We start from the raw sequence: 21,575 nt of genomic DNA, 5'->3' as shown, positions 1-21,575 counted from the left end.
CGCGCGTGCGCGCACTCTCTCTCTGACAAATAAATAAAATCTTTAAAAAAAAGTTTTGAATAGGATGAAAAAAGTTCTTAAATATTTTTCCCATGGGTTTTCTCGATGGTCCTATACTGGCCACTTGGAGCCACTATACTTGCTCTGGCCCTCATAATTGCTGCAGTCCATGGGAATAGGCCAGCCCGTGGCTGTGGGACCAGCTAAGTTCAGTAAGAGTTGAGAGGGGCTGATCCCTAAGCTCAGGACAGATTGATCAGTGCTGTTTGTTCTCTTGTCTTTGTTCAGTTTGTGGTTGTGGCCTGCTCAACTGTTGATCTCCTTGAGTTTTTTGTCTTCCAAATTTGGAATTTGCTTTTGCAGTGACACTGTGTATGGCCAGAGGTCAGGAACTGGTTGCCTCTTAGTTCAGGGAAGCTGTTCCACAGACTGCCTCACAGCTTTGCCATAGAACCTTCTGCTCAGCACTCATGTTTGGCAGGTGATTTCATGTATAAATCTGCTTTCTGCTTTAGAACGTCAATCCAGAGTTGCTGGGGGCTGCTGAAGGCAAATTCCCAAGTAATTTGGCTTTCCTAATAATAAATGAATGGCTCTGCACAGACTGTTGTTTGGACTTGGAAAGAAGTCAGCCCAGGATTCCATGTTAATGCGCTTGCTGATCTTCTGGCACGTCCCGAGCGCAGGCCCATCTGTTAAGGGCATTTTGCCCATTGCAGTGGTAGCCTGCCAACCCCGAAATCAAGGCTCCCGAAATCAAGCGAGTAAATTCCACTCATTGATTGGTTTTAAAAGTGCCATGGGATGTTATAAACTGCATAATTTGTACCCTTATAACAGACAGTTCATTTTAGACCATGCTTAGTTAATAAGCAAAACATCCATTCACTGCCTTAGAACATTGTAGCCTTGAAAATGCCTTTTTCTAATTTAAGCTACAACTGCACTGTAAACATCTCAAAGTACCATTTATCAGATAACATTTATTTAGGATTTTCCTGACATCTACCTGTCTGCGTTCCTGTGTACCTACTGAACTTACTAACAACCACACTACCCTCTTAAATTGCTTAAAGTTTTATGATTATAATTGACTTACATGTTACTGAAACTCATTCATTACACTTAGTATGGTAAGAATGGTAAGGAATCTCACACAACAGAAAAACTGTTGTGTTGAAAGTGCAAATAACTGATGCTACAGTGTATTTTCCACTTTCACTATGTGCATCAAAGAGTCTAGGCACAGGTACAATGCCAGGGATTGATATTCATTAGCTTCTTAATAAATATTCTTGAATGAATCTCATTTTAATCAAGTAACCTGGGAGAGCAGAAGGAAAGGCATTCTCTTAGTGGTGAGGTAAAGAATTGCACATTCTGGAACATATCCCTGTGCTTCTTCCATTACATATATGTGTCGGTAATGAGATTTCTGACAGTGAAATGTCAGAACCACATAAATGATTGAGGTGTCTACCTCATTTCATTGATAATCATGATTATCATTTGTTTAGGATTATTTAAGTGACAGAGAGTGGGTGCGCAGGCGCTCGCTCTTGCACAGTCGGGGGGAGGGGCATAGGGAGAGGGAGAAGCAGGCTCCCTGCTGAGCAGGGACCAGGACCCTGGGATCATGACCTGAGCCGAAGGCAGACACTTAATGACTGAGCCGCCCGGGCACCCCCATGATTATCATTTATCACGATCAATGTGCTAGACATTCTGATGTATCTTTTGCTTATATTATCTCAGTTCATCTTCAGAGCACGGCCTGAGGTAGGCACTCATCATTTAACAGAGAAGAAAAGTGAGATTTGAAGAGAGGTGAAACAGTCCAGATCTGTGTGGCTTTAAAACGGGCATCGGCAAACTACAGCCTGCAGACAAGTCTGCCTCCCTGCCTGTTTTATGAATGAAGTTTTACTGGAGCACCGTCACACTCATTCTGTTCATGTTACAATGGCAGAGTTGAGTAGTTGTGACTCAGGCTCTGGCCCGCTTCGAGTCCATTATGTTTTTACCCACTTTGTGTGTGCAGCACACACACACACACACACACACACACACACACACACCTGTTGTGGTAGTCCCCTTGGGTTAAGCAGAAGTTAGATTAATCATGTACTCGTGATTTATTTATTCTGCTTATTAATGTTGTAGTGCTTTGTAGTTTACAAGAGTTTTTAGTTGACCTTAGTGTAGCATTCTTAGAAAGATAATCAAATTTTAATGTCTTGTGGTTAAAATAAAATAGAAAGTGCAAGTGATTTTTGCTTAAAAAGACATTTTCCCTATGATACTGTTTTCAGTAACAAGTTATTTTTTTTTAACTTTCTTTTGGATAATTGAAAATTTAGAACAGTCTAGTATTGTTTTGGTTGAGTATTTAGAATATCTTAGAGTTTGTTTTATTTTTTAGCTCCAAAACATTTTTCTTTAAGCCTTTTTAGAAAGCTTTCTTCCCTGACCAGTTCTTAAGCAGTGGATACCAAGAGGTGACTAAGCAGTTACTGATGTGTCCTGTACAGGACTACTCGCTGAGCGCACTGAAGCTTGGTGGTTCCGGACTGCTTGGGCTGCCTTTTCTTTTTTTTTTTAAATACTTTTCTGTCTCCTGTCAATTCTTCCTGCTGTCATTGTACATTCTGGTGGCAGTTTCTTTTTCTTTTTCTTATTTTTTTTAAAGAATTTATTTATTTATTTATTTGACAGCGAAGGAGGGAAAAAAAGCAGGGGGTGTGGCGGGGAGAAACAGGCTTCCCGCTGAGCAGGGAGCCCCAATGCGGGGCTGATGTGGGGGGTGGGGGTGGTGGCTGATGTGAGGCTCTATCCCAGGATCTTGGGATCATGACCTGAGCCAAAGGCAGACGCTTAACGACTGAGCCACCCAGGTGCCCCTGGTGGCAGTTTCTTTACTGAGCTCTTTTTCTATTCCTAATCTTTTATGAGGTGGTACTAAAAATGCTGCACTTATTAAAATCGTGTGCAGTGAAAGGTATAGAGAGACTCTTAAATCTGAGATGCTCTCTTATGAGTAATATGTTTTAATGATTTCTGATTCGGTTGTCCAAGTCCCTTCCACTCCTACTTTCTGGCTTTTGCTTATTACTAGGTAAGATTACTAAGATTATTTGCTAGATGATATTGTAGTAGTTTATAATGTCTTATTTTTTAGGCTATCTTTTGTCATTTAAGGTTAATACAGGGGTTTTTATACAGAGGCCCATCATTAGGGTTTTTTAAGGGGCCATTTGAAACCCCCAAATTACATGCAGAATTCTTTTGGACAGCAGATCTACAAATGGTTAAGAATGATTTATTTGTTCAGTAAATATTAAATATCTATTTTGTACCAGGCACTGTCTCTGTGCTGGAAATACTGCAATGATAAAACCAGAACAATACCTCTAAAAGGAGACAAGGCAAAACAGTTTCTCTAGTTCCTTCTGAAAACATAAACTCTTTTTTTTTTTTTCTTTTGCAGGAAAAACAAGAATGGTGGTGGCTTTATATTGCAGATAGGAAGGAACAGACGTTAATATCTATGCCATATCATGTGTGTACACTAAAAGATACAGAAGAGGTAATTATCCAACAATATTATTTCAGTTTTTACAAATATATGGCATCTCACCATCATGCTGCTTCATAAAGTCTTTATTAGAAATCAGTTTATCATATTTGGCTTATTGTATTTTATTTGTTAAGGCACATTTTATAACTGTTCTCTGGTGTTTTGGGAGTAGCTGACTGGACATTTATACAGTATTGTTAAAGGTAGGCAACTTGATCAGTGTTAAAAACTTGTTTTCAACTTATTTTTGGGAGTTTTCACTGTTAGTTCCAAGAACATATGCCTTTTGTTCTCCTGTCCAGAATTTAATTATATTTTACAAAGATTTATGATTTTTATCCTCATTGGATTAGTGCTAAGATAAATATCTTTGGTCTTAAAAACAAATTTAAGAACTGGTAATTAGATTTTTAGAATGGAATTTTTGATTACATGGCATTATTCATTGTTAATGACATCACTAATATATCATTGTTATGAACATATTTTATCTGTTTATCTTGTTTTTCTTGATTTTTTTTCATGCTGCTTCTCTAGAAAGGTTCTTTCTGCCTGGATTTGGTAGACAAGAGCAAGGTTTTTTAGAATTTCAGGATAGTTCTGTGATGTTGATTTTTAATCCAGAAGTATTTTCCCCCCCTTTATAACCAAGTAGTAAATGTATAAGTAGTTTGTTGTTGTTTATTTGACACTTAGAGTTAGTGCTAACTTAAGGGTATTTCTTGGGTAGAGCAGTTTTATTACTATTTTTTAAAATTTCAGTTTTACCTAGTTTTGAACAGATAATAAATTCACCTAGTTAATATTTCAGAAGATATACAAAAGTGCACCCATTGAAACATCCCTGTGTCTTAGTCACCCCTTTACCTTCCTGGAGGCCGTCAATGTTATCAGATTTTTATGTATTCTTCATGTGATACTGTATGTAAATTACAAGCAAATACACATGTGTATTTTCTCTGGTTTTACCTATAAAACAGCATACACCTTACCTTTTTCTCTCAATGATGTAACTTGGAATTTGTTCCAAGTTATTATAGAAAAACCTTCCTCATTTGTTTTTACAGCTGTATGATACTCTTATGTGGTTATTTATTTAGCACTCGACAATTTAATGGACTTCCAAATTATTTCTTTTGCTGCAGTGAATAACCTCATTTTGCACATGTACAAACATATTTACAGGATTTTTGCACATGTACAAACATATTTACAGGATACAGAGTTAGAATTAATCAGAGGCTGTGTATATTTGTAATTTGGGTAGGCATCGCTAGATACTTATTTCTCCATAGGGAGAATGAATGTTTTAAGAATGCCCTTTATCTCTCAGTGTATCAGACATTTTGAATGTCACTGCTAATCAGAAAGGTGAAAATGGCATCTTAGTGTTTTTTTTTCCCTCTGATCTTTTAAAAAGTTTCAAACCTATAAAAATGTTGCAAGCACGCTATCATGAACCTCCCGTAGATCCTTCATCTGCACTGATCAATTAACATTTTGCCTTATGTTTAAGATAATTTAATATCTTTCTCTGCATGTGTGCCTATAGACATCATGACATTGTAACCCTAAATTCTTAAACATGTCCTACGAACAAGGGCTGTCTCCTACATAAGCACAATAAAATTACTATATTCAGGAAATTTAACATTCACACAGTATTTATCTAATGTGCAGTCCATATTCAGATTTCCTTAAATATTTCACTAATGTCTGTTACAGTTTTTGTTTTTTTTTTTTAAATTCAGGATCCATTCAAGGATCATGCATTGCATTTGGTTGTCATTCTTCTTTATTCTAGAACTCTTCTTGATGTTTTTGTTTTAAATTTTTCATGCCATCAATATCTTTGAAGAGTCCAGGCCAAACATTTTGTAGAATATCCTTCAGTTTTATTTTGTCTCATTGGTTACTCATGATTATATTCATCTTAAATATATTTTGGCAGAAATACTACATAAGTGATAGAATCTTCTTATGGGGCACAGTATATCAGTTGCCCCACATTAGTGATACCATGGTTGAACATTTAAGTAAGGCTTTTCTCTACTATAAAAGGTATTTTTTTCCTCTAATCTTTTGGGCAATTCTTGGGCACTGTTAGTATCTTGTTCTGTACTAGTCTTTTATCCACTCATTTTAGTACACATTGATGATTCTTGCCTGAATCACTTTTTACGGTGCTGGTTATACTCAGTGTAGTTTAAATTTTGTATCTCTCTTAAGAGTGAAACTGAACATCTTTCAGTGTATTTGAATTGTACTTCTTTTTATGTCTATTTGTGACCATTGTTCATTTTTGTTGGGTTTTTGGTCTTTTCATTGGTTTTGGGAATTGTTCTTGTAAATATTATCTCTTCGTGGTATTTGTTGCAAATATTGCTCCCCAGTTTGTTTTACTATTACAGTTGTTTTTTCCAAGCAGAAATACAAACATTATTTATTTGGGTTTTTTTGGTAGTGTGATTTAATAATTTTTTCTTTTATGATTTCTGGGTTTTGTGGTATACTTAGGTCAAACTATGAGATTAATTTTAAAAAATGCTATTCCCATGTTTCTAGTTTCTTTTTCCTAGTTTGTTTGTTTTAATATATAATCTTACCTACAAAATCTGGATTTTGGAGATTGGGGGCAGATCACCAGAACATCCAAATGCCATCTTAATAACTTATTCTTTCTTTGTCTAAGTGGAAACGAAACTTTTTCTATAAGTTTTTATTTTAATCACTGGTGCTTATCACAAGTGCACTTCTTAATCCCCATCACCTTTTTCACCCATTCCCTGCCCACCTCCCCTCTGGTAACCATTGGTTCTCTATAGTCGAGTGTCTGTTTCTTCAGTAGTCTCTCTCTCTCTCTCTCTCTCTCACCCCCTTTGCTCATTTGTTCCTTAAATTTCACATATGAGTGAAATCTTACAGTTTGTCTCCCTCTGACTGATTTATTTCACTTAGCATAATACTCTCTAGCTCCATCCATGTCATTGCAAATGGCAAGATTTCATTCTTTTTTTATGGCTGAATAGTCCATTTTATGTATATACCACATCTTTATCCATTCATTGGTTGGTGGATATTTGGTCTGCTTCCATAATTTGGCAATTGTAAATAATGGTGCTATAAACATAGGAGTGCATGTATCTCCTTGAGTTAGTGGGTTTTTTTTTTTTTTTAAGATTTATTTATTTTACAGAGAGGAAGAGCAGAGGGAGGGGCATAGGGAGAGGGAGAGAGAATTTCAAGCAGACTCCCCATTGAGCACAGAGCCCAACCTGGGGCTTAATCCTACGATCCTGAGACCATGACGCGAGCCGAAACCAAGAGTTGGATGCTCAACTGACTAGCCATCCAGGTGCCCCTGAATTAGTGTTTTTTGTACGTTTTGGGTAAATACCCAGTAATGAGATTGCTGGATCATAGGGTACTTCTGTTTTTGACTTTTTGAAGAACCTCAGTGCTGTTTTTTTCATTGGCTGCACCAGTTTGCATTCCCCACCAGCAGTGCAAGAGGGTTCTGTTTTCTTCACATCCTTGCCAACACTGGTTGTTTCTTGTGTTTTTTATTTTAGCCATTCTCACAGGTGTGAGATGATATCTCGTAGTTTTGACCTGTGTGTCCCTGATAAGTCATGTTAAGGATTTTTTCATGTGTCTGTTGGCCACGTGTATGTCTTTTGAAGAAATGTCTGTTCATGTCTTCTGCCCATTTAATTGGATTACTTGTTTTTTTGGTATTGAGTTTTATAAGTTCTTTATATATTTGGATACTAACCCCTTTTTTTGAAGATTTAAGAGAGAGAGAGAGGGTGAGAGAGCAGGAGGAGGGGCAGAGGGAAAGGGAGAGAAGCAGATTCCTGTTTGAGTGAGGAGCCTGACACAGAGCTCAGTCCCATGACCCTGAGAGCATGATCTGAGCCAAAATGTAGAGTTGGACACTCAACCACTTGAACCACCCAGGGGCCCCACTGGATACTAACCCTTTATCAGAGATATCATTTGCATATATCTTCTCCCATTCCATAGGTTTTGTTGACTGTTCACTGTGCAGAAGCTTTTTTTATTGTGATAATGTCCCAATAGTTTATTTTTGCTTTTGTTTCCCTTGCCTCAGGAAACATATCTAGAAAAGAGTTGAAATGGCCAGTGACAAAGAAGATATTGCCTGTCTTCTAGGATTTTTGTGGTTTCAAGTCTCATATTTAGGTCTTTAATCCATTTGAACTTATTTTTATATATGGTGTAAGAAAGTGGTCCAGGTTCTTCTGGGCATGTTGCTGTCCAGTTTTCCTAAAACCATTTGTTGAAGAGACTGTCTTTTTCCCACCAGATAGTCTTTCCTGCTTTGTTGAAGATTAATTGATCATACAATTGTGGGTTTAATTTCCGGATTTTCTGTTCTGTTCCATTGTTCTATGTGTCTGTTTTTGTGCCAGCACCATACTGTTTTGATAACTTCAGTTTTTTAATAACTTGAACTCTGGAATTGTGATGCCTCCAGCTTTGCTTTTCTTTTTCAACATAACTTTGACTATTCAGGATCTTTTGTGGTTCCATGCAAATTTTAGGATTATTTGTTCCGGTTCTGGAAAAATGCTGTTGGTGTTTTGGTAGGTATTGCATTGAATGTGTAGATTGCTTTGGGTAATATAGACATTTTAACAATATTTGTTCTTCCAGTCCATGAGCCCGAATGTCTTTCCATTTCTTTGTGTCTTCAGCTTCTTTCATCAGTGTTTTATAGTTTTCAGAGTACAGGAATAAACCTCTTTAGTTAGATTTATTCCTAGGTATCTTACTGTTTTTGGTACAATTGTAAATGGGATTGATTCCTTAATTTCTCTTTCTGCTGCTTCATTATTGGTTTATAGAAATGTAACAGATTTCTATACATTGATTTTGTAGCCCGAGACTTTATGAGTTCTCGCAGTTTTTTGGTGGAGTTGTTTGGGTTTTCTGTGTATAGTATCATGTGATCTGCACATACTGAAAGATTTCTTTCTTTCTGACCGATTTGGATGTCTTTTATTTCTTTCTTACCAGTTGGGATGCCTTTTATTTCTTTCTGTTGTCTGATTGCTGTGGCTAGGACTTCCAGTACTATGTTGAATAAAAGTGGTGAGAGTGGACATCCTTGCCTTGTTCTTTACCTTAGGGGAAAGGCTGTCAGTTTTACCCCACTGAGGATGATGCTAGCACTGAGGTTTTGCATATATGGATGGCCTTTATTTTTTTATTTTTTAAAGATTTTATTTATTTATTCAACAGAGATAGAGACAGCCAGCGAGAGAGGGAACACAAGCAGGGGGAGTGGGAGAGGAAGAAGCAGGCTCACAGCAGAGGAGCCTGATGTGGGGCTCGATCCCATAACGTTGGGATCATGCCCTGAGCCAAAGGCAGACGCTTAACCGCTCTGCCACCCAGGCGCCCCATGGATGGCCTTTATTATGTTGAGATGTGTTCCCTCTACACTTACTTAACTGAGGGTGTTTTTGGTTTTGTTTTGTTTTGTTTTGTTTTAAGTAGGCTCCACACCCAGCATGGAGCCCAACACAGGGCTTGTCTATTGGATGACATTCTGTGTCTATTGGAATGATCATATGATTTTTATCCTTTCTCTTATTGATGTGATGTATCACATTGATTTGTGCATTTTGAACCAACCTTGCAACCCAAGAATAAATCCCACTTCATCATGGTGAATGATTTTTTTAATGTATTGTTGGATTCATTTGCTAGTATTTTATTGAGGATTTTTGCATCTCTTTTCATAAGGGTTATTGGCCTGTAGTTTTCTTTTTTTGTGTTATTTTTATTTGGTTTTGATATGAGGGTAATGCTGTCCTCATAGAATGAATTTGAAAGTTTTCCTTCCTTTTCTATTTTTTGGAATGGTTTGAGAATAGGTATTAACTCTTCTTTAAATGTTTGGTAGAGTTCTCCTGTGAAGCCATCTGGTCCTGGACTTTTGTTTTTTGGAAGTTTTGTGATTACTGATTCAATTTGCTGGTTATCATGCTGTTCAAGTTTTCTATTTCTTCCTGTTTTAGTTTTGGTAGGTTATATGTTTCTAGGAATTTATCCATTTCTTCCGGGTTGTCCAGTTTGTTGGCATATAGTTTTTCATAATAATCTCTTATAATTGTATTTCTCTGGTGGTGGTGGTTATTTCTCCTCTCTCTTTTGTGATTTTATTTATTTGTGTCTTTTCTCTTTTTTTCTTGATAACTAGGTAGAGGTTTATCGGTTTTATTGATTTTTTTTTTTTTTAAGAACCAACTCTTGGTTTCATTGATCTGTTGTTTTGTTTTCTTTAGTCTCCTGGGTTATTAATGTGTTCCTCTGCTTCTTCCACCCTGCCATTCATTCCATCAAGTGTGCCTCATTTTGTTTATTGAGCTCCTTATCTCTGCTGTATTTTTCCTTATCTCTGTGTTAATGGTGTCACTGATGTCCTCCACTCTTTACTCAAGCCCAGTGAGTATCCTTATGAGCATTGCATTAGGTTCTCTATTAGGCATGTTACTTATGTCTGTTTTGCTTAGATCTCCTGCCGTGGCCTTGTCCTGTTCTTTCATTTGGGGAGAGATTCCTCTGTCTTCATTTTAAGTCTCTGTGCCTGTTTCTCTTTGTAGGGAAGTCAGCTGTGTCTCCTGTTCTTGAGAATAATGGCTTTATCTAGAGGGGGTTCTTAATGCTCTGCAGTGTAGTGTCCCTTGTTCCCTAGGGCCTGGTGCTTCAGAGAGTGTCTCCAGCGTGTGCCGTGTGGGCTTTGCTTTTGTGTTCTGGCTGCTTTATCTTTCAGGCCAGTTGTCTGCAGAGGGTCCCTTTGCCTGTTGGTGGGCAGTATTTGGTCCCTGGCCTGAATGTGGTGAGTTTTAACTAGGTGTGTTCTGGTCTACTTGTGGAACGAGTCCTGTTGCCACCACTGTGGGAACTGAGGCCCTGCCAAACTTGGGGCCCACTGTGCTGGGACTGAGGCAGGTGTGACTGGGAGGGGTGGTTCCACTGGCATGCAGTTGTTGGGGGCTTGGTGTAAGCAAGTGAGGTAGTGAGTATCAGCACTTTGCTGCTTCCTGCAGGTGGCCCTGTCTTATGCTGAGGGGTGGGGGTGGGGGTAATGGCCCCAGCCAGGGGTCTCTCTGTGAACACTGTCTCTCTGTGATACCCTCTGAGATGAGCAAATACCCTCCCCACAGTGTGCCCCATGCACTTTTCAGGTCACTGTTTCCATGCTGTATGTCCATGGACTGTTTGCCCTGCCTTTTCTCTAAGAGCAGCCCTAGTGCCATCTGAGCTCTCCCAGAGCCAAGCATGCTGACATTTAAAACTCCAGGCCTTAAGCCCTGCTGGTTGCAAGAACTCACGAAATTTGGGCCCTCTTGCTTTCCAAGCCAGTTGCTACAGGAATTCCTTTTCCCCGTCTACTCCCCTGTGTGCTAGTTTGTCTCTTGCCCTTAGCTGCAGCTCCCTCCCTACCACAGTGGCCATGACATCCATTTCTCTTCCAAACGTGTCTCCACACTTCCTACCTTCTTCGACATGGCCTCTCCTCTCTCTCCTCACAGCCCTTTGCTGTGGAGTTTGTTCTGGCAGTCTTCAGTTCGATGTCTGGGGTATTTAGGATGATTTGATAGTTATCTAGTTGTATTCATGGTATGATGTGAGCCTTAGGGTCCTCCTACTCCCCTGCCATCTTCCTTTCCCTGGAATTGAAATTTTTAAGAGTTTGTAACTCTTTGTATATGAAGTTTATGATTTAATAGAAAATAAGTATCTTCTTGAGAACCTTTTAAGGCCTGGGCATATTTTTAAAAATTTTATTTGAGTGTAGTTGACGTATGTTTTTTATTTGAGTATAGCTGACATACAATGTTACATTAATTTCAGGTATATAACAGTGATTCAACTTCTATAGATGTTATACTGTGTTCACAATGAGTATAGCTCCTGTCTGTCACCATACAATGCTACTACGATATTACTGACGATATTTTCTATGCTGTACCTTTTGTTTACATGAATCATTCAGTCCATAACTGGAAGCCTATATTTCCCACTCCCCTTCACCCATTTTGCTCATCCCCTCACCCCCTGCCCCCAACATTCCCTCTGGCAACCATCAGTTTCTTCTCTGTATTTATAGGTCAGATTCTGTTTTTTTATTTGTTTATTCATTTGTTTTGTTAGGGAAAGACTCACTTCTCCTGTGTGTTTCTCATTTACTCACATAACTGTCACACTCACAACACTTTTGACACCAGGTGTGTGGGTTTTTCCCCACAGCAGGGAATTCTCTGTCACACCAGCTGAGTGTCCTGCAACTTAACTCAGTGCTGGCACTGTTTATCCGGAGTTAGCATCAGATCCCACAGGGTAAGAGCTCAGTTCCGTAAGACCACCCCCCCCCCCAATGTGCTTCAGATGCCATTGCAAGTCTCAAGTTATCACCTGTACTTCTCACCAGCTGGCTATGAATTGGTGTTCCCATGATCCCCTCCTTGTGTCTGATAATTTTCTAGAATGGCTCATAGAACTCAGGGAAACACATTTACTAGTTTATTATTAAAGAATATAAAAGATCTAGATAATGTTGTTTCTTCCATTTCTCAAAATACGGATTTTAAGTGCTGTTTTTTTTTCTTCTAGGTAGAACTGAAGTTTCCTGCACCAGGCAAGCCTGGAAATTATCAGTATACAGTGTTTCTGAGATCAGACTCCTATATGGGTTTGGATCAGATTAAACCCTTAAAGGTAAGAATAGTGACTCTAGAATAAATATGGTTGCCTTTTTAAATAAGTTCATAATATACTAGGAAAGCATTTCTAGTTCTGAAATGTAGAGTAACAGAGGGAAAAAGATGTTTTCTCATACTTTGTATATGATACACTCAGTGGTCTGCTCTTTCAATAATAAACTTAAGTTGTTGAGTTAAAGGAGCATACTTCTTTAAAGAGAACCTTGAATATAAATTATTAGAATGACTTAGAATGTTAAATATAAATTACTTAAGTGATACTCTTACTGTGCTATAATTATGACTTTACAGGGCCTCACCAATTGGGTTCTTTTTTTTTTTTTTTTTAAGAAAAGTACATGTATTTTCCCACAGATTCTGTTGGAGTGTTTATTAATTTCTGAGATTAATTTTTTTTTTTTATCATCTTATACACTTTGTGTAAGTGTCATTTGAAGCACGTTCCTGTCAGTGCTTACCAGTTTCACTTGAGGTTTTTATAAAAGGCCTTCTTTTGTGTAAACATTGTGCTGAAGTGTTGTTGCACTGTGTACTGGGGTCCCAAAGTAAAGGGAACTGGGAAAGGCAGGCCTGGTTGTTCCCATGAGGGTACCGCATTTCTTTCTATTGTCTATAGCATTTTACTTCATGAGTATGGGGGCTGCAAAAGACCTTTTTGAAAGTCACACTTGAGTTTTTCTTCTCTCAGCAGACGTATTAAGACATAAGGCTTACTAAGGCATAACTCAGTGTGCTTGCTCAAGAATCACAATTATTATTTTTTTAAGATTTTATTTATTTATTTGTCAGAGAGAGAGAAAGGATGCACAGGCGGGGGAGAGGGAGAAGCAGGCTCCCTGCTGAGCAGAGAGCCTGGCATAGGACTCAATCCCAGGACTAAGCCTAAGGCAGATGCTTAACTGCCTGAGCCACCCAGGCACCCCAAGAATCACAATTATTAATCTTTCATTATACGGAATAAATAGTATAGCTTCTATAGAATTAAGATGTTAAACAATATTAGAAATTTAACTACATTTGCATGTTAATAGATTACCTTTTTATTTCTGGGATGAATGTCTATTGTAAATAAATGTGTTAAACTTAGAATTAACAGCCATAAAGTCTATTTCTGTATAATTGCTGTGGTCAAAGAAAACGTTTTCTTTATCAGATATTTCCTCCATTTTTCCTCCCAAAATTTCTGCATTTAATTCTTCTTTATAGTTGGAAGTTCATGAGGCTAAGCCTGTACCAGAAAATCACCCACAGTGGGATACAGCAATAGAGGGGGATGAAGACCAGGAGGACAGCGAGGGCTTTGAAGATAGCTTCGAGGAGGAGGAAGAAGAGGAGGAAGGTGATGACTAAGCAGTACTATGAATGGACCACAGTATTTGGAAGTTTCTGCTATTTTGGAAGTGTCTAATAAACCAGAAACAGTGCAGAACTGATGTTGAGGGAGCTGTTAGTTCTTTACTAGAAATGGGTGCATAATATAACTAGGCAATGGTGATGCCTTGGTACAGTCTGAGAAACGCTTAAGGCTCGTTACAGCCTTTCAAATGTGGGATGGTGCATTTATTTCATCGGCAAATGATAATAAACCCTTTGTTATAACTGTTCCAGAAGTGTGGGCTATGTATTATCTGATCAATTTATGGTCCCAGTAAAAGTAAAGGTACATGAAAACCAATCTATAAGTGAGCAATTTTTGTTTAGCTTTAGTTTTCAGCAAACATTAAAATACGATAAATACCACACATATGTTTTAAGTAACATCTGCTCGAGTTTTACTCTTTTGATAAGCTCAGTCATTCATTTATTGACATTTTGCAGTGATACAAGACTATAACAGCTCCATTCATAGCTTTAAACTTTTTATTTTTACCTGTCTCGGTCGTAAGTTGGCATTCTGTCACATTCCACATAATATAGACGGCTACATTTGGAGATTTTCCTTTTCTTAATTGCCCAGAGTTATCAGACAGATGATAAAAATGGCTTTCAATGGCTTAAAACATTTTTAAGCCTCTATTTTAGCAGATCAGTGCAGGATCTAATTCTTTTTATAAGCTATAGGTCTAAAAATGATTGTGGGACCATATGTTCTCTGACGTTGGTGACTCATGTTATTAAACCTTTTTTAAAAGGTTCTCTATAAAAGCTGAAATACATTCTTAGCTTTTAATCTACCTGACTCAGAAGCCTTTTAAGGAAAAAAAATACATAACATGCAAAGGAGGCATTTTTTTGTACTCATTTTGGACTCCTGTCAATAAAATAGAAGTTCGACTCATTTTATGTTTGTAATGGTGTGTGTCTTTTTACTTCCAGAGAAAGGATATAATAGGATAATTCACTCTTTTATTTTCAACTAAAAATTTAATAATGTCCATTACTGCTGAAGTGATCGCCACTTCTGTATGGTATAGAAAAACCCATGTGTGGGAGGAATTTCCCCCTCACACGTTACAACCCAGAAGGATAGTGCTTATAAAGAGTAGAAATGTATACATGATGAATCATGGAGGTAAAATGAATATTTTTATTACGAGATACTGAGGAAGCATATGTCTGTAATATTATAGGACTGATTGTAATAATCCTCTCCTATAAAAATCTCTGTAGGCCAAAGTACTGTTGGAATACTTACTTGTGACCTTATTGATTTAAAAGGTTGCCACATTCCATGCAGAATTATCACTGGTATTTTGTTACTGCAGTAGTTGGAAATAAAATTTGAAAATTACCAAAAACACAAATGGTTTTTCTGGTTCTAAATTTAGGATATGATTTCTATAATATACTCAAAGCAAGTTTCTTCACTGGAAATTCCATCACTTTTTTTTTTTTTTTGGTAAAGGTGTTAGTGAGACCCTTCCTTGGCAGGCAGTAGTGCCACTGAAGATTTGTTTTATTTTACAAGTAGAGGGTGGGTTCAATTTTTGAGTCAGGTGTTTTTGGGAAGCTCCAGTGTCACGTGAGACGGCTGCTGGTCCCCTAAACGCGACAGATGGGAGTGAGGCCAGGCTGTAGCAACAAGCAAAAGGAGGGGTTCAGGGAAACGTGTGAGCAAACCAAACAATGTAATGTGCACATGTCTTGGTTTTCTTGAAAGATAATTTTCAAGAAAAGTATTTCTATTTTAGTGGATATTTTGTCTGAGGTTTTATTCTTTCAAACAACTGGCTTTCTGTGTTTAAGACTCCAGAGAGGATGATTTCACAGCCCAGTAACTCACCACAGTGCTTAAAAAAAACAGCATCACCTTGACCCTAGAAAATCCCACCAGTCTGTTTTCCTTTGCCCTTTGTGTGATACATACGTACTTCCCAACCACGTAAGTACATTACCCTCTAATTAGCACCTTAGGTTAAAAACAAACAAACAAACAAAACTCTTTCCATATTGCAATAGTGAAAGAACTGAGCCTTCAGTTTATGGTTCCCATCTACAGCAGATCTCTGAACTCCGTATCCCTTCTTCTCTTGATCAAGATTTGGTGACTAACCCTGGTTTGCATTTAATCTAATGGAAACATAGTGTAGTTTCAGTTTTGTTTTCACCAAGAAACTGACATTTTGTCAACAGAATGAACGAACACATAGATGAAAACATTCAGTGTGTGTACACAAAGCGAAACTAGTCATTTATGAAATTAAGTTACTTAAATTGTGTAATATTTTAATCTCTTTATATTGGTGAAGTACCTATTAAAAGATCACTCTTCCATGAGGAGACCACAATGGAAACTAGCAGTTGTAAATTTTAGTGTTATAAAACTTCTGATTGAGGCCCCATGGTGTTTGTCATGTGTGTATCTCAATCTCAGAAGTCAGATGTTCGAGTCCTGTCTTAAAATTTTTAAGTGTTCATGAATATTTTTTAAAACTAAGCGCTTTGAACAAAGTTCTCTGTAGAGAACGATACTTTTCTAGTTCTCCCAGCTTGCACTGAAGGGGGGAGAAGGACGAGACTGTCTGGCTGCACTCCGCTGCATGGCGGGAAGCTCATACCTCAGGTGCAAGCGACAGGGGTAGGGGGATGCCAAAGGACTGACGGGGAAAGGGGGTGGGAGGATGTTGAGGAACGTGACGAAGCTCTCTGAGTGCGTCATTGACCATGACGTCTATCTAGTAATTTGCTTCAACAAATCAAAACCAGAAGCTGGAGTGTTCTTTAGCAACGATTAGTTCAAATGTGATTCAGCATGCTACATATTTTTTGAGTGGTGGTTCATCATCGTATATTCACTGAGTTTCTGTGTGCCTGGGTCTATGACTGGATACTGGGGCTATAGAAATAAAAGAATTCATGTTCTTAAGGACTCTCTGGTAGTGGACAGGCAGATGTGTGGCAATCCATTCTAATCCATTTGCATTAGCTAATGGCCATTATTTGGAATGCTTTTTTTTTTTTTTAACATCTTTTCCACTGTAGGCGGAGGAATTTTTTTTTTTTAGATGCTACCTGTTGGCTCTTTATTTTTTTAATAAGCAAATACTCATCCTTTATGTTTAAGTATTTCTTTAAGGCATTTTTTCTCCCCAAATATTCTTACTCAACTCCATGACATCCCCAATTTAATTTGCCTTAAAATGAAACAGCTATCAGTGAACCATAAAGTAACATTTCATTAGCTGTGTCGTGATCAGTCCAAATATGTCTTAAGTTAGCATCAAACATCTTCACACATTTAAACTAGATACTAGGGCTATTTTGCAAAACTTTAAAAAGCTGTGATCTTGTACATTTTTCTGTAACCTGAGCTAAAAATCCAAATACAGCGATCACTGGCATGCTATAGGACTGTGGTTTCAGGTGGGGGTGTGTTATATCCCTGGGGTATGAAGATAATCAGTCTTTTGGGAAAATGTTAAAATGGTTATTTGTATTTACTCTCATCCTCTGAAATTTCTATTTTTGTGTGTTTTATAATGTACATAATATATTGTACAATTGTACACTTCTATAATTCATAAATAAATACATTTATTGGTACATTATAATTTTTTTCTGATTTCAGTGCATGATCAAAACATTTGGATATGTTACTTTTAGGTATAAATAGGGTGGCATTTAAACTAAAATGAAGGTTTGGACCTTTGGCACTCACTATTTGAATTCACAGTGTGATGCCACTCTGCTGGGAGTGTCTAGGCCTACTGCAGGTCCCAGGAGCAAAGTGATACTTTCTAAGATGGAACTGAGTAGGTTTCGTGATGGGGTTAATATATGAGGGAAGAGTTCTAAGCAGATGTCATCCATGGAGTGGGAGTGAGGCAGGTAGAGGCCGAAGTGCTAGGGACTACCTGCTGGGACGTCCAGCCAAGGCTGCAGCTGTGAGAGGTCCCTGTAATCTGGCTGCTACAAATGAAAGGTAAGTAAGGGAAGGATTGACAACCCTTTTCAGCACTAGGTGGTTCAGCATTAACCTGTCAGGCTGCATATGCAAAGGGAGCTGTTCCTTTATCTTTCCGAACACCTGAAGTTTACACTTTAAAATCTGGAAAACGGTAGCAATAAATAACAGAGATGTGAGCAGTTTCCATAAAAAGCAACTTCGAACTATTTCCCTGTAGTTTCCAGCCTGATTCCGGTAGAGGGCGATAGGGCTATACTTTTCATTAGCAAAGAATGGTTTAGCTTGTGGGACTGAACCAAAATTAAAGACATGCTTTGTAATTTATTTCTATTTCCACCTTCTAGGATTACCTCCTTCCCCTTTACTCTTTTTTGGACCTATCTAACCTCTGTCTTTCTTACATGTATCCTTTAATATATTATATTTACTTCTTGGTTTTCTAGCTGGAAATACTAGGTCCCTTTGCAGCAAACTCCAGAAGACAATCCATACTTCTTCATTGTGCCGGAATTGTATTAGATCGTTTGCTTGAGAGAGGTGGGAAATTAGGACAAAAAATCCTTTTTTCTATAAAATTTAAATTTGGGCGGTGGTTGGTATCAAGCACTATGAAGGGTCTGAGAATTACAGCGCTGTGTGCAGGCTGACAAGTTAACCCGCCACAGTGTCACGGATGTTAGCAAAAGCCAGGAGAGTCCTGGGTCAGAGGCACCGCAGGCTGCGTGAGCTTCACGTTCCCCAGCTGCTCCTCATCTCCCGAGTGCACGGGCTACGCAGAGCAGCCCGAGCAGATGCTGTACAGGCAGTGTGCTTGCATCACTGCTGAGGAACTTGTAGCTCAGGAAGCCCAGTCTTTCAAGGGATATACAAGCGAAGGTGTCCGAGAGGGAGATAGTCTCTCTTCCAAGCTAGTTTCCTACAGAAACAGAAAAAGTCTGGAACAAAAGCTCTGTGCCTCTGCTCACAAGCTGTGCAGAAACATGAGATCCCCATGGAAAATTGTCTCTCAAAAGTTGGAATTCAAAATACATAGTACCTCTACTTACAGGGAGTCTTTGGACCTTTGGTTAAAATTGAGGAACCTCTGGAATATTCTGAACAGTCGTCCTGGCACCTATGATCATGAGGGAAGATTTATTTTTGGTTTTGGCTGTGAAAAGTTGCCCAGAGATGATGTAGTGAATGGGAAGGGTAATCAAATTTGCTGATAGACATTTTGATCAAGAATTAGGCATGTGACTAAAATTCAATGAGAGACTCTAAAAATCTTGATCATTAAACTGCATTGGAGACATCCAATATTACCAGGATAACTATAAGCCTCCCTCATTATACATTAGTCTGCATCTATATCTTTGTAAAATTAGTCTACTTATTTTATAATCACATCCAAAATTTCTCCAGCTTTTTCAAAGAATTCCAGTGTAATTAACATACAGTGTTATATGTTAGTTTCTCTCCAGCTTTTTAATTTCTTGATTCTCTGCCACATTCTTAGGATTTCAGTCACTGGCTGTGCCGGACGTCACTTTGCAAGTTTCTCCAAAAGCCTGCAGTTTCTCTTCTTGATGTGACAACATAGAAGGGGAGCACCTGGAGGGGCCTCCCCAGCTGAAGGGAGGCAAGGCACCCCTTCCAAGTGTCTTGGAGTTGCTGCTCACTCCATAAGCCACTCCTGGTTCAGAACTGTGCAGTTACCCCTTTTCCCACCATCCCAAGGAGCTCTTGCCCTTGTAACCACCCCCTACTCACAGAACACTGATCTGGGCCTATTATCATGGAAATTATAAGGATTAATGTGATTTTCAGCAAAGTGCTTTTGAGAATTGGAGATGAAACTATAGTGTTATGATTCACTGCATTATTTCTTTATACACTGAAAGCCCCCACATCTTTCAAGTCGGCTGACTTAATGACAGGGTATCTCCCTAAATGTCAGGAGTGACACGTCAGGAGCAGCCCATTTCAGACGGGAGTTTGGGTTTGGTAATACTAAAACGGAGTTTTGAATAGAATTTAGAACGTTAAGAAAAATTTTTAGAGCGAGCAAAACAAAATCTTTAAAGAGCCTTCCTCCATCCCACTATGATTTGTCAAGTTGACTTTGCATTTGGTACGAGGGCACTTATAACGTGAACCGAGTGCCTACCTCCCAAGCCGTCCACAGAAGCTGGTACTAGGGTCGGAAACGAAATCCCTGGGCCTTGGTGCGGGAGCTCCGGCCGTGGGGCGGCACCGCCGCGGCAGGTGAGGGACGGGATGCGCCGAGGCGCTGGGAACTTGGGCGATGCCCTCTCTGCAGCTCGAGGCTGGAGTAAACGGCACTGCCTGCTTCACCCACGGAGGGCCGGGCGTGGGTGTGAGGGAGAGACCGAGAAGGGAAGACCCAGAGAAGAGAAGTGACCTGTCCCAGCGGGGGGCCGACCTGGAGCGGGGACGCGGGCGCGCTTCCGGACAGGGGGCTGCACACCTGCCGCCGCGCGCGAGGCTCCCTAGGGCAGGGCGGGCATCGGCAGCCCCGTCGCTGAGCGCAGTCCCGTCGCTGAGCTCCTGGCCGGGGGCGGCTCCACGGACCTGGGGCTGCAGGGAGGGACTCTTGTTTCCTGGTCCAGGTGCTTGGAACACAGAGCAGAAAAGATCCCTGCCCTACCCTCTACAAGGGGGAAAAGAATGAACTTATAATAAATATCATCGATAAGCGGTGTAAATAGTACGTTGGAGGCTGGTGAAGTAGTGGAAAAAAGGAATAGAGAAAGGCAAAGAAGGTAGCAGGACGACAGATTTCAGTTTTCAGGGTCGAGACCGAGTCTCCTCTCAAAGCTGACACCGGGCCAAGGCTTGAAGGGGTGAAGAAGTGAGTGATGCAGGTGCTTGGGGCAGAGTGCTCCGGGCACCGGCTGTCAGACGGGAGTGGCCTGGCCTGTGGGCAGAGTGAGGCCAGGGGCTGCACCAGAGTGAATCAGGGGAGAGAAAACGAAGTCACAGCAGGCTGGGCCTCGTGGGTCCTTGGAAGGACACCGGCTTCTACTCTGAGTGAGGTGGGAGCCATGGCGGGCTTTTGAGCAGGGGAGCGATGGGATCTGCTCGTGTCTAAAAGGATCCCTCTGGCTGTTGTATTTAAAACCAAAACCAAAACCAGGCTAAGGAGAGAGGGGCTGAAGCAGGGAGACCCAGTGAGAAGGTTGTCGCAGAAATCTCCCTGGAATTTTTACCCACGTTACAAGGCACCAGGGGCTTTGTCCGTCTGGAGGCTCTGACAGCGTGGCAGTTGTGGGGGAGGGTGCGGCGGCTGGATCTGAAGGTAAAACTGGCAGGATTTCCTAATGAATCGGATGTGCTGTGAAGAGAAAGAGAGGAGGAAGGAGGCTTCCAAGAACGTACCTGAGCAAGTGGGAGGATGGAGTCGCCCTCAGCTGAGAAGGTAAGGGCAAGATGTGGAACAGATCTGGGGGCAAAGATTAGAGTCCGGCTCGGATATGTTAGTTTGAGATTCTTCAAATGGAAAAGTTAGGGAGGCAGCTTGTTGTATGAGTCTGGAGTTTGCCAACAAAGTCTAGTTAGGAATATAAATTTGGGGTTATATGGCATTAACATGCTGAATGAGACCCCCAAAGAAACAAGGGCAGAGGTCTGGGCCCCGAGGGGGAGTGACATTACCAGATTGGGGGGCAGAAGAGGCAAGGGCGGAGGAGGCAGAGAAGGAGCACACGGTGTAGTCGCAGGAAAACCAAGAGTGGGGCGAGACCTGGAAGACACTGGTCAGGAGAAGGGTCCCTCTGGTGTCACCTGATGCTGGGAAGGAAGTGAGATGAACATTGGCGTTAGCCAGGAGGAGGTATTGCTGATCTCCCCGAGAGCAAGTGCAGGGGAACAGCTGGAGACAAAACCCCAT

The 21,575-nt window shown here is 40.0% G+C and overlaps 1 protein-coding gene across 2 annotated transcripts in view; it reads left to right on the top strand.

Annotated features, from left to right (window-relative positions):
- The window catches only part of SEC63 (SEC63 protein translocation regulator), a 70,199-nt gene extending 55,585 nt beyond the window's left edge, over positions 1–14,614 (top strand). For both annotated transcript variants that reach the window (XM_087865362.1, XM_045806947.2), the window contains 3 exons: positions 3,488–3,586; positions 12,227–12,331; positions 13,543–14,614. In XM_087865362.1, coding sequence (XP_087721488.1) covers positions 3,488–3,586; positions 12,227–12,331; positions 13,543–13,686 — 348 coding nt within the window. In that variant the 3' untranslated portion in view covers positions 13,687–14,614. The remainder of the gene's footprint in view (positions 1–3,487; positions 3,587–12,226; positions 12,332–13,542) is intronic.
- The last annotated feature ends 6,961 nt before the right edge of the window (positions 14,615–21,575 follow it).

This window comes from Ursus americanus, chromosome 11 (assembly GCF_024610735.1).
Source record: "Ursus americanus isolate L20-20 chromosome 11, mUrsAme1.1.p, whole genome shotgun sequence".
In the NCBI taxonomy this organism is placed as follows: domain Eukaryota; kingdom Metazoa; phylum Chordata; class Mammalia; order Carnivora; family Ursidae; genus Ursus; species Ursus americanus.
The sequence above is the reverse complement of the archived record's forward strand: the minus strand, read 5'-3'. Positions and strand labels throughout refer to the sequence as shown.